The sequence below is a fragment of the Strix aluco genome, chromosome 13, assembly GCF_031877795.1.
Source record: "Strix aluco isolate bStrAlu1 chromosome 13, bStrAlu1.hap1, whole genome shotgun sequence".
Lineage (NCBI taxonomy): Eukaryota > Metazoa > Chordata > Aves > Strigiformes > Strigidae > Strix > Strix aluco.
Genome location: NC_133943.1, coordinates 3,297,863 through 3,310,342, shown reverse-complemented (window position 1 = coordinate 3,310,342; position 12,480 = coordinate 3,297,863). Strand labels below are relative to the sequence as shown.

Sequence of the window (12,480 nt, the reverse complement as noted above, 5' to 3'; positions counted from 1 at the left end):
AGCCACCGAGCTGCACGCATTTACCTGAGTTGGAATCTTGCTGCTTTTCCCGTGTTCGTCTCTTCTTTTTCCCCTAGGAAACCAAAGGAAAGGCCGTTAGCCCGTGCTCCCAGGAGACCGAGGGTGCTGTGCAGGGTTTTTGGGGCTGGATCAGGCTGCTGGGGAAGGGAGCTGCCGCCCAGGCGAGCGGCCAGGCCCCCAGCTGTAACATCCACGGTGCCACTGGTTCTGCCCCGTTCCAGGGAGAGATGAACTGGAAATCACTGCAAGGGGACGTGGACCTGCTCAGCTTTATCTGCGTGGGCGCCCCTTTCCTTTCCCCAACTGCCCAGGCCAATGCTTCTGAAAAAAAACCCGGGAGGAACTCTCAGAGCAACCACCCAAATTTGTGTTCGCACACAGGCCGGTGGCTGCCTTTTACACGGCACAAATTTGCTCTGGGCATGTACCTTTTCTCAGGAATAACCCCTCATTTCCAGTATCCCCGGATCCAGCACCATAGGCATTTTGACTCATCCCAAAACCACCCTGCACGAGATCTGCACATACGTAGGAATAAGCAACAAAAACTCAGAGGAGACAGTGGCCGCATCCCTGCCACCACCCCCAGCATCTGCTGCCTCTTCTTCCCAACATGCTGCTCCCCTGCTCTGTTTTATGAGTCCATGACCACACTGCAAATGCAGCTGAGACCCTAATTTATGCTACAGGCTGCATAAGAAGGTGCAAGAAAAACTGTTACTGGATGCAAAACGGCTATAATAAACCCAGTGCCTGTGCCTGCACTGCTCAGCACCTCTGCCAACTCCTGCCAGTACTCCTCAGCCCACCCTGATGTGTCTCACCTGGGAATCCCACCCATTATTGCTTTAATTAATAGATAATTTAATTAAGAGATTCACCTAGATTAACAGAACAAGTTTTACTGCATGCAGTGGAAGCAGTATGATCAACAGCTGATCCTCCTGGTGTATGCTTATTCCTCCTTCCTCTTTATGTTTTTAGAAAGCACGTGGCCCATTTTAGCACCTTCCCTGTTTCCAATAGGCGCTTTAATGTGGTGCCTTATACCTGAACAGAAATTATCCCACAACGTCTTACCAGTAGGAGCATCCCTGATTTCAAACAGGAAAGAAAATTTCAGGAAATCCCCAGAAATTTATTTTTAAATATTACTTATCTATTTCAGTGCTTTTGCAGCTCCGGATCCATCTCTCATTCTCTGTTTTCTTCCCTCACTAACAAGAAACTCCAATTTTATCCCCAAACTGCCTCTCTGATTCACAATCTGCAACAACTCCCCTCATCTAATGAGCTTATTAATGAGGGCACAGCGGCGCAGGAGCAAATCTGGCCTGCGTGGAGCAGGCAGCTTGCAGGGCTGCCTTTGACCCGTCACTTTTTATATGACTTCTTGTGGTTTGAGTGAAGGTAGAAAGCTCCGAGCTGCGGTAAGCTTTTTCTTCAGTGTGGGACCAACTGTATTTCCTGCCCGGTATCTGCACCACGTGTTGCAGAAGTGACCTACATTCCTCCTCCTCCTCCTCCTTGCTCAATCTCTGGAGAGAAAAGCATCTCCTGCAACGACCACAAGATCTGAAGCAGCTGCTTGCTGGTGCTGGGAGAGCCAACGTCCGCCTTTGGAGCCCACTGTCCTCTCTGTCTTCTGGAGCAAGGAACAAGCCCTTGCCAAGACGAAGGATGCTACAGGATTGAGATTTTCAAGGAGGATCTGCTTGGTCTCGGAGGAAGATGGTGCCTTGGTCTCAGCGATGCTGCTGCCCCCCAGATGTGCCCACCAACACAGATGCTGCCCCGCTTTCACTAAGGGCGGCTCCGGAGGGCGGCAGCATCCAGCACTGATCCTGCAAAGCTGCACATGGATGCTGAGCTCCTGGTCTGTGCTTGCAAGGAGGCAGAGAGATCTGTCTGCAGGGAAACACGGGCTGGGGGCTTCCCGTAACCTCTGCTTCTTCTCTGCACCATCTCTGCCCTCTGGGGTTGTTTTTTTGGTTTGTTTGTTTGGAGGTTTTTTGGTGGTTTTGGTCTGTTTAAGGGTGTTTTCTTGCCCTCGGTGGAGTTTGGACTTTCTGGAAGGAGGGCTCTGGTCAGGGTGGGCTGGATGGGCGCTCGCTGTGCGCTCCCAGGGGGAAAGCAAGCGGCTGCAAGGGAAATGACGGAGCCTTAGATCAAAGGGCAGAGCCCTCGAGTGGATGGATGGACATCTGAAGACTTACGTGTGCTTTGCTTCAGGTCTCTAATGAGCTCGTTAGGCATGTAAGATCAAAACAGTCGAGAAAAGACCCGGAGTGTATCCTGTGCTTCTGGGGCACCGCTACACCTATGCAACCTTGTTTAACATGGTGCCACTGAAGTGATTAATATAGCTAAGAGGAAATGAATTTTTTTTTAAGAGTAACCTTTAAATGTGCCACAGAGTAGCCCAGAGGCTTCCCAAGTGCTGGCCCTACCACCATGAGCTGTGAAGCACCTTTGTCCCTCCGGCCAGCCCAGGAGCTGCTGCCGCTTCTCCCAGGGGAGCAGGGGGGGCCCTGGGAGCCCTGGTCTACCGCAGCCCGCGTCCACCGCAGCCCCCTCCAAAAAGAGACATTATTTTCGATGTGGAGCTCTCTATAAAAACCAAATGCAGTTTTTTTCTCCGCTCACACCTCAGGGATCGGTTTGGCATCGAGTGCTGCAGCAGCGTGCCTCGTTACAGCCAAAAATGGGGAAGACCAAGGCTGGAGCTTCCCTTCTCTCTCTTGTATGCAGGGAAAGCTCTTCTGGCTACGGGAATGCACGATCCCAACCCTCAGCATGATTCAGGGCCCTCTGCACTAGTTAATTTTTATTGCTGAGAACCACCACGATTTGCTGTGTGGCTCAGCTGCTCCGCTCAGCAGCCACTGCCTGGTTTGGGGGATTTTTTTTTTTTTCTTTTTTCAATCTGGAAAAGGTTTTATTCCCCCTAACAGCAACATTGGTTGTGAATCAGGCTCACGAAAGAGCTGGGTTGAGCTCCTGAGCTCACAGAATGAGCTGTTTGTGTTTGCTCAAATTGCACTTGAATACTTTGAATGTGGTGTGCTTGATTGGGTCAGGGTCCTCAAACAGGGATCGGTCAGGGTGGGATCAGCTTCCCGGAGGGACAAACAGAAAATTGGTGACTGTCATCCTGCGAGTGCTGCTTATGTGCCCTGCAGTACATGGGGCTGCTGCTTGGGATGCAACCCTCCAGAGAGTCCGAAATCAGACCTGAACAGCCTGCGAGACTGAGGTTTGCACTACAATTCATTCAAAGCAGCCTACACTTTCTATTTTGCCTTTTTAAAAAATACTTCCAACTATTATTACACTCTCGTGAGTGCGGCTCAGGCCGTGCTAGTTTTAAACCCTCAGAACACAGCCAGCAGCCCACAATTTGGCAAATCCCCCCCCAACCTGCAGTGTGTGCCCAGGCTTAGCGTCACGTGCCTGGGGCTGTGGAGCCCGCAGTACCCAGCCCCATGATTTAAAGCTGATAAACGAGGTGCTACCACAAAGTCAACAGAGCTGAGCAGGCTGCAGGTGCCTGTTCAGCGCCCCCCCAGCCATCCCACCCTGAGTTTCTCCTCCTGCATCTCTGCCCCATGCTCTGCTCCCCCCGGGCCAATGTCTCAGCTGCTGCCCGAGATGCACAAAGCAGTGCGTTTCCATAAAATTATATTTCCAAAGATCATCCACATCATTTAAAAGTTCCTCGTCCTTTCTACTTGTATTTACTTGGACAGTAAGCGAAAAACGGTTGTGGTAGCTGTGGAGCTAAAACTTTTTGGGCTGTAGAGAAGCAATGAGCCAAGAGGATGTTCAAAATATTCCTGAAATGTGAATTTCTACAGCCATTGTGCCATCAGGAAACGTGTTACCAGGTAGGATGTTTGGCAAACACCAGTTGTCAGCCCCCACCCTGGGTCGTTTCTGGCCATGCCCTGGGGAGGGGGTCCGAGCCGCGGCAGCCACTCACGTAGTTGTCTCTGGCAGACCAGCCGGGGTAGAGCTGCATGTGGAGCTGCCGTTCCTTGCGTGCCAGCTCGTAGTACTTGGCCTGCTCCTCCCGGGACAGCGCGTGCCACTGCAAGGACAAGCGTGGGGTGAGATGGGGCCCCGCTGTCCCCTCCCAGCCCCCCCCAACCCACCGCAGCCGCCCTGCGCCGGGGCACATCCCGCTCTGCATGTTTAAGGGATAGGAGCACCTGGGTGTCCTGGTTTTGGCTGGGATAGAGTTAATTTTCTTCCTAGTAGCTGGTACAGGGCTGTGCTTTGGATTTATCGTGAGAATAATGCTGATAACACACTGATGTTTTACTTGTTGCTAAGTAGCGCTTATCCTAAGTTAAGGATTTTTCAGTTTCCCATGCTCTGCCAGCGAGCAAGTGCACAAGAAGCTGGGAGGGAGCATGGCCAGGAAAGCTGACCCCAGCTAGCCAAAGGGCTACTCCATACCACAGGATGTCCTGCCCAGTATATGAACTGGGGGGGAATCACTGCTCGGGCATCAGTCAGTGGGTGGTGAGCAACTGCACTGTGCATCACTTGCCTTTCCTTAGGTTTTATTTATCTTTTTTATTATATCCCTTTTCATTATTATTATATTTTATTATTATTGTTATTATTATATTTTATTTTATTTATTAAACCATTCTCATCTCAAACCCCAGTTTTACTTTTTTTCTGATTCTCCTCCCCATCCCTCTGGAAGCGGGGAGGAGCGAGCGGCTGCGTGGTGCTTAGTTGCTGGCTGGGGTTAAACTACGGCACAGGGTTTGAAAGCGGATGCTTGATACGCTCTTAAGAGCAGCTGCAAGGGACAGGGATGCTGCACTGGGACGATGGTGCTGAGCCCTGCGTGCTCTTACCCTCCTTCCCAAGATCTGGTTGATAGCGGCGCTCTCTTTCAGGGTACATTCGGCAATGACTTTCGCCCGCATTTCTTTCATATACAACATGAAAGCGTTCAGGGGCTTCTTGATAGTGGGCTTCTTGGCTTCCTTCTCTCTCTTTGGTTCTGGCTGAGGTTTCCTTGGTGGGAAGGAAAGAGGAGCTGTCAGTGTCAGAGCCGCCCTCCCGCCTGACTGCCCGGTGGGGGGCTGAGATCTGCCCCTGGGATGTGCGCCGCTGCCTGATGCAGGCAGAGCTCGGTGTTCATCCATCCCCCCCACACCATGCAAGCATTTATAGTGATAAATGAAACGGGTATTAAGGTGTTAACTCTGTTAAGACCGGCCGGTACGTCCAACTTACATGTTTCGGTCATAGTGCTCCATCTCTTGCTTGCCGGAGTGGGGCACGATGGCGGGGTGCGGGATGCCGGTGGTGTGCATGCCAGAGCCCAGCATCAGCGGGTGAGTGAACCTGCAACAGAGAGCGGATGAGCCACGCCGGGAGGGCTGTGCCGGGGCTGCTGGGGATGCCGGGGGGCAGCCGGAGCGGCGTGTTTCACGAGCTGGCACTCTGACGTGGCACAAGCAGACGGTAAGCGGAGGACACGGAAAGCAAACCCACGGGTGCTGCCAGGCTGGCCCATGGCTCCTGGGTCGCCTCCACCGCGCTGGCGGTGGGCACGGCTGGCCGAGCCACGGGCTCGTGGGTGGAGAGGGTCCGGGTGCCGCTGGGAGGAAACCAGCCTGCAGCAGGAACCAGCCTGGCCGAGATCAAGGGTGCTTTCAACCAGCGGTTTCAGCTACTCAGATCTCTGTTGGTGCAATATCTTATTAGCGCTGCAGAAAGGAACAACAAACTCAACCCAGGGTTTGGATGGGAGAGATTAGGACCACCCTGCACCTTTCTTTTAACAGAAATAGCATAAGTCTGAACATGAACCAAACTGCAACTCTAGGAGGTGCACCTTGCCTAAGCAATGTTCTCCACCAACATGGGACTGAGATCACGAGAGGTCTCGCTAGCTTTCAGGCTTCATTAGCTCTCTTGAGAGTTTTAGAGGGTAAAGCCAGCGCAGTCAGCTTTGCCAAGCTTGCCACTTTATGACTGCAGCTTGAGATGGCAGAATTGCCCATGGGAGATGAACTGTTCATTAGATATGCTGGCACGAAAAGAAAAGCTGTTTAATTTAATCCACCAGCACAGTCTGATCCTTATCTGACCAGGTGTACTTTCTCGGCTGCAGCAGTACTGCAAAATCCACCCCAAAATCCTGTGAGCGGGAGCTCCTGCACCGGGCTTGGGGAGGCTGTTGGGCCTCCGTGGGGAACCGTTAGCTCCCCTCTCTTCTTCACCCTCGAGGCCGGGCAAGGCGATGCCTCGGCGAGCGAGGAGGGCTGGCAGTGCTCCCTCTCCTCTGCTGCAGCGCTAAGGGTTTGCCCAGATCCAGGGTTGCATGGATCGAGGGGTTTATTTTTTTTTTGCTTGGCTTGCACAGGTAAGGGTTCGCATGGTTTTCCTGGGGGAAACCTCCGCTAATGGCTCTTCAGGACAACACAAAGCGGAAGCAAAAGCTGGTGTGTGAACACACGCGGCGTGCGCAGACGAGGATCCTCGCCGGACCCATGGGGCCTTTGCCCTCCAGCACGCCCGGCGGGGCTGGGCTCTGCCACTTCCATCCCCAGGGGACGCATTTGCTCATCGGGACACCACTGGGGTCTGGGTTTATTTACAGAGAGCAAAATTTGGTCCTGGGTGACCATAAACTTACAGTGTGAATGCTCCGGGGCTGTGCTACGTGGCTCAACCCGCTCAGCATTTAAGGCGGGTCGTGCCGCAGGGCCAGGTCGAAGCCTCCTGCCGACCCCTTCCCGTGTGCAGGGTCTGGCCCGCGGCCGTGCCAGCCCCGCGCTGCCCGATGACGGGATGGGGGAGGCAGAAGCTGCACTTACAGCGCAGAGACCTGGCTTGTGCCGATGGGATGATGGCAAATTGCTGCCTGTCCTGCTTTTAAGGCTGAGACCAAGTAAACCAGATCAGTCTCTGCAGAGCAAAAGTCAGCGGCAGGGATATATTCAGGGTTAGGGTTAGTGATAAGGAGCAAAATCCTGAGCAACGGATTTCACCCTGTTTTCCCAATGCTGAGCTGAAGGCAGGGGGTTCTGGCTTTGTTTTGACTTCCGCTGATTAAAACCTAATCGTTGTGCATCCTCCTGGGATGCTTGATAGTCCCCTGAGCACCCTTGGGACCAGACACTTGCCTAAAAGCGCTTTCTCTTCCCACGGCTGCCCCGGGGACGGTGTGTGGCCGTCCCTGGGTGGCCGCGGTCTGCTGCAAGCTCCTACTGCACAAACTGCAAGCTGCGAGACCAGCCGAGCTGCTGCCCTGTCTCACACAGCTCATACTCACCTGGAGAAAGAAGCCCCAGCAGAAAGCGCTGACGAATACGGCTGTCTAAATCCACATGACGGGAGCGGATAGACAGACTGGCTCTGCCTGGGATCGGGAAGAAAGAGTCTATAAAGTATCCACAGCTACGTGGTATTTCCTAAAGATACCCTTTGCTAAGGGAACTCAGAGCACCGATGCCCCAGGAGCTCTGTCTGGTAGGCTGCTGGGGGTGTCCCCAGGGTTTGAGGGGGCCACTGAGCGACTTGGACTTTATTTTGGGAGAAGCTGGGCCTCCCTGCAAAGGTTGGCTCCAACTCTGACCCCCCTCTGGTGTTAACACCGCAGCTTTGAGTTTGCCCTGTTAAAACGCAAAATGCGGAGGAGGTGTGCTGAAAAATTAGATGTTGCTATTGCACAAAAGATGTTTAAAAGAGCATGGTTTGACTAAAAAACTAAAGCCTGGTCAAAGTCTCTCTCTGTGTAGTCACAATCGTGGGCTGCACTGGGAGGATGCCCAAGCACGAGAACCTCCCAGTGTCCGGAGAGAAATCATCTGCTCTGCCCTTGTACGTGCTTCAGAAATGCTCTGATTATGCCTGTGATTTTTTAAACAAGCCAAAAGCTCGGTCCTACATTTCTTTTGAAAGTTGTTTCACACTGGGGGCCGGGTACGTACCAGACCTGGAGCTGGAAATTATTTCTGAGATAGTAAAATAACTACGCAGGAAGTTCCTTGTTGTTCCAGCAAGGGAAACCCCCCCCACCCCGTTTTCATACGGAGATTGCTCAAAAATACCTTGGTTTGACCTGCAAACCCGCCAAAAGATGATCCCAGCCTAAAACTGCATGAAAATCGAGATGCCTGAGGAGAGCACGATGGGCTGCTTAAACCTGTGCCCATGCTTGTGCTCCTCTGGCCAGGCTGCACAGAGCTGTGCCTAAGACCAGCACCAGCTATTTTCAGCTCTAATAAGCGAAAACTAAAAAGCCCATTACTAAGTGCAGTGCCCTGTGAAGGACCGAGCTCCCGGATGCCAGGGATTTTTCAGGGCTAAAGACAATTTCTGCCCTGAAGAGGAATAACGACAGCGCCGCACCACTCAGGGCCTTGAGCTGTGCTGGGGAGGAAGGAGGTTTCTGTTCCTGCCGCTCAGGGAGCTGCTGTGTCTCGGCTTGACCGAAATCTGCAGGATCTGTCTGCAGGAAAGGCAGCCGAGGCGGCAGGGCTCTGTTTATACCCTGCCAGGCAGAAGCCCTCTCCCACCCCTTAGATGTCGGCGGGTATAAACACACCAACAAACAGCCAAGTGCTACCGCACATCGGGAAACCGAAACAACCTTTGAAGTTGAAGGCGGCTGCCCCAGGGCCGAGAAAACACTCGGAGCTAATCCAGAAGCGACACGCGTTACTGCAGAGCCTGAGATATTGGGATAGAAAAGGAGCCGGGCACTTGCGGCTTCATCCGAAGTGATTCTGACGTGCAAATTAATGCACCCTGATGGGTGGGAAGGCACCGTATCAGCCGGTGATGGGAGGGTGGCTGGAAAAAAGACACGGGATGGCTGTGGAGGGGCTGCCGTGGCACTGCCGCCGCTCGGGTGAGCGACACGGTTCGCAGGCTCCTGGCTGGTGTTTGCTGCCAGGCTCCCGTGAGCAAAACTCACTCGACTGGACTCTCGGAGGCTTTTACCCGACTGTCATCCCAGCTAATTACAGAGAGAGTGATTGCAGCTCCTCCTCCCGAAGTGCTCAGTGAGAACAAAGCCCCGTTTCTGCCCAGCTCCTGCCTGACGGCTCGCGGAGGGAAAGCTGCTTCCCGCGCGTGACCATCCCGGCTTGGCAGCACGAACATCCCCGGCTCAAACATCCCTGGCATGAGCATCCCCAGCAGACAGCCCCTGCTGCCCACTGCCTCCTGCACAGGGTCAATGCTGCTGCTTCTGCACCCACCCGCACCGACGTGCTGAGCCTTGGCTGAGGATTGGGCACTTTGGGAGTGGTTTTGGGGCTCTTTCCATAAATTTTGGGCAGGCGAAAGGTTGAGCAAATGCTCAATTACAGACACACGTGCTTCGAGGAGCTCTCCGCTCCGTCGGGCCGTTTGTTGCTTTTGTTGCTTTACCATATCTGCTCTATTAGTCACTAATGAACGTGTCTGACGAGGTTGCTTGAGGATGCCAAACCCCGCAGACACTGGAGCAGCTCTCAGCCACGCAAACTCCCTCTGCCACCAACCACCGACAAACCCTCTGTGCAAACCAGATTTCTTTCCCTCCACGCACCCAGGGCTGCCCTTAACAGCATCCCACCCCAAGAGCAGACCCTGCATTTGGCAAACAGGCTCCTTTCTCACCCCCAACTACTTCTTTCATGTTATAGCACAGTCACCCCAGTACTTGTTTTTCCTGAGGATGAATCACATCATATGAGGAGTTAAATCATCGCCCGAGAGTAGCAGATTTAGCACAGAAGGCAAAATGTAATCTCTTTGAAGCCGAACTCTGTATCAAAGGCCTCAGCCTCTGTTTCCTTGTGGTTAAATATCTGGAACATGAAATTCATAAACAAAACAGAAAGCTAAAATTCACTTTGTGTTTTAATATGCTTTGCCTCTCCCATTTTGCAGCATGTTCTTGTACCTGGAGGTCTCTGCCGGGCTTTGCTGGGGTTTTATCAGCCGGCACCAGAGGGGATCTGGCCACGTGCCCCCGTGATCGCCCTCCCCACACTCTCCCCCTCTCCTGGCCACCCCAACCCGCCGCCTGCAGCCACCAGCCTCCCTGTGAGCCTCTGCAAGGTCCCTGCGTCACCGACCCGGATTAAAAATTAACCTGAGGAGTGACAATGCCCGCACGGCACTGCCAGCCAGACCTGCTCCCTTGGTGTGCTCACCATCACGGTGACAAAAGCCAGTGGCAATGACCACGGAGCACATACCGGTGTATTTTTAACTTGTGTCCCTGGGGCAGGGTTTCGCAACAGGCTCTGCTTTGCAGGATGCTTCTCAGGGCTGGCCTGTGCAAAGGGGGGACTTTTTGGGAGTGCTCCAGCTCACGGTCCCTCCTTCCCCATCCTCCCTGGGGCAATGGGTGCCACCGAGCCGGCTGTGCCGTGGGTACTGGGGTCGTTCACCAGGGCAGGTCTCTGCCACGATGCATTTTTCCCCTGTGTGTCAGACCCCCAGGAGCATCCCGGCAGATGGAGCATCCCATTAGATTGTGCCACACCAGTGGCATGCTCAGGGAAAGCACCATTTGCGCCGAAAACCCCAGGGAGGGAGAAAATTACCTCCTACTCAAAAAGAGAGGCTTTTCTTGTGATTAGGAGAGGTGGGTAGGAAGCTCTCCCTGGGTTTCCTAATCCTCACAGGCAGCTAGATGTGAGGCAGGAGATGGTTTTGAATCGGGCAGGTTGTAACCCCGCTCCACCCCACCTGGGATAAAGCCTTCAGCCTCTCCACAGATCTGCTCCCCATCTCTAAAGCAGATCTAAATCCTCCTCCCCATCACACAGCAGGCAGGAGGGATGAAGCTGGAGCAAAAGCACCGTGGAGGTTACGGAGAACGGCTGCACATGGTTCGTTCAATAAACCATCCCCCGTACGGAGCGGCCGGCGGGCTGCATGGGGCCAAGCCCTCCACACTCACCATCCCATCGACGGTGTGATCTGTCCAACTCCACCGGGAGGGAGGGGGTAGAAACCGGGGATGTCTGAGGTCTGGGAAGGACGATGCACTCCTGGGAGAAGGGAGAAGGAGATGAGTTGGACCCAGCACCGCGCTCCCCGCCTGACCCGGCCCGCTCCCGACCTCCTGGCTCCTCCATCTACGGGCACTTGTGGGCAGCAGGGAATACACGTGAAACAGCTGTCTGCAAGTGGCAGGATATTATAATTGCCCTTTTTGTGGATCTCTCTGTGGGGATGTGGTGGGTTGTCCAGGTTGCTGTAGAATCACAAACACTCGTGTAATGGGCTGGGGAAGGCAGCTTGCTCCTGGACAAGCATCGTCCCTGCTCCGTGTCACCCTGAGGCCAAGCAGCAACTTGCTTTGGTAAGGATTTGCTGGACTCTGGACATCCCTCTGCCCTTCCCAAGGAGCCTGTTCAGGTGTACAACCGAGGGCCAAAGCCGTTCCTACACCCCTTCCCAGCAGCCATCCCCGGGACCCCCCATAAGCGGCCAGCGGGGATGCTCCAGCAGGCATCACTTCTATCTCGATTTCAAGCAATTTGAGTCCCTGTTCAAAGCAACCGTTCCTCGGGCTCTGCAGGTGCCAAGGAACGGCGGAGGTGGGTACGGTGCCAGCTGGGAATTCACCCTTTGCACGGGGAATCCCTGCGTGATCTTCAAAGCCGCTGGCACGGGCAGCATGGCCAGAGGAGACAGCCGCAGCATCTATCCGTTTCTATCTGGACTTAAAAACAGCCTGCGGAGCCCCGGGCTGCGGGTGGGACTCAGACAACTACGGAGCTACTGGCAAAAGCAGCCTCCAGCTGACCCCCAGACTGGAAAACTGGAGGGGAGCTGGGGCTGAGCTCTGCCGCAGCATCGTGTAATGCTGACTGCTAACGAGCCTCAGACAAAAAATCATGTACAGAGATTGTCCAGCAGCTGTCCTGGGCAGTAAATAAAATTGGTGATAAGTTGCAAGCAGTTTACAAATTCAGAAGTCTGGATTATTCTCCTAGGTGTATTAACGATAAACTATTAATTAGGAATGACACCAGCAGATTACAAGCACCTTATTAGGAGTTAGCTAAAATATATAACTGAACTGAAAGGAATATATAACTGAGTATGAGATTTACCTACAGCTGCGCTCAAGTGGGATGCAGCAGCCCACTGAAGGTCAATCAAAACCAGCATCCGTGTTAGGCAGCTGCCAGGATTTCCTGAGATTTGGACCTCCAACAATACAAGTTGCGTAAGCCTGAGCACAAGTTATTCTCGCTGGCCCAGTGGTTGGGGCACCAGCCACTGACTCAGAAGATCCTGCTTGTATTTCCTTGTCTGCGTGTCCTTGGGCTACTATGAAATACTTTAAAGGGATGCTGTGAGAATGAGTACGATGGTGACTCTCAAGCGTTTACACTAGGTGATAATGGGAGATATTTCAGTGATGAAAATAGAGATGGGACGCATCCAGAATGAACGGGGAAGGAAACCTCA

The 12,480-nt window shown here is 53.4% G+C and overlaps 1 protein-coding gene across 5 annotated transcripts in view; it reads right to left on the bottom strand.

Annotated features, from left to right (window-relative positions):
* TCF7 (transcription factor 7) overlaps positions 1-12,480 on the bottom strand; it is a 75,335-nt gene that overhangs the window by 10,576 nt on the left and 52,279 nt on the right. For all 5 annotated transcript variants that reach the window (XM_074838897.1, XM_074838893.1, XM_074838894.1 and 2 more), the window contains exons 5-10: positions 10,958-11,048; positions 7,328-7,414; positions 5,281-5,391; positions 4,896-5,058; positions 4,004-4,111; positions 25-73 (exon numbers count right to left, since the gene is read on the bottom strand). In XM_074838897.1, coding sequence (XP_074694998.1) covers positions 25-73; positions 4,004-4,111; positions 4,896-5,058; positions 5,281-5,391; positions 7,328-7,414; positions 10,958-11,048 — 609 coding nt within the window. The remainder of the gene's footprint in view (positions 1-24; positions 74-4,003; positions 4,112-4,895; positions 5,059-5,280; positions 5,392-7,327; positions 7,415-10,957; positions 11,049-12,480) is intronic.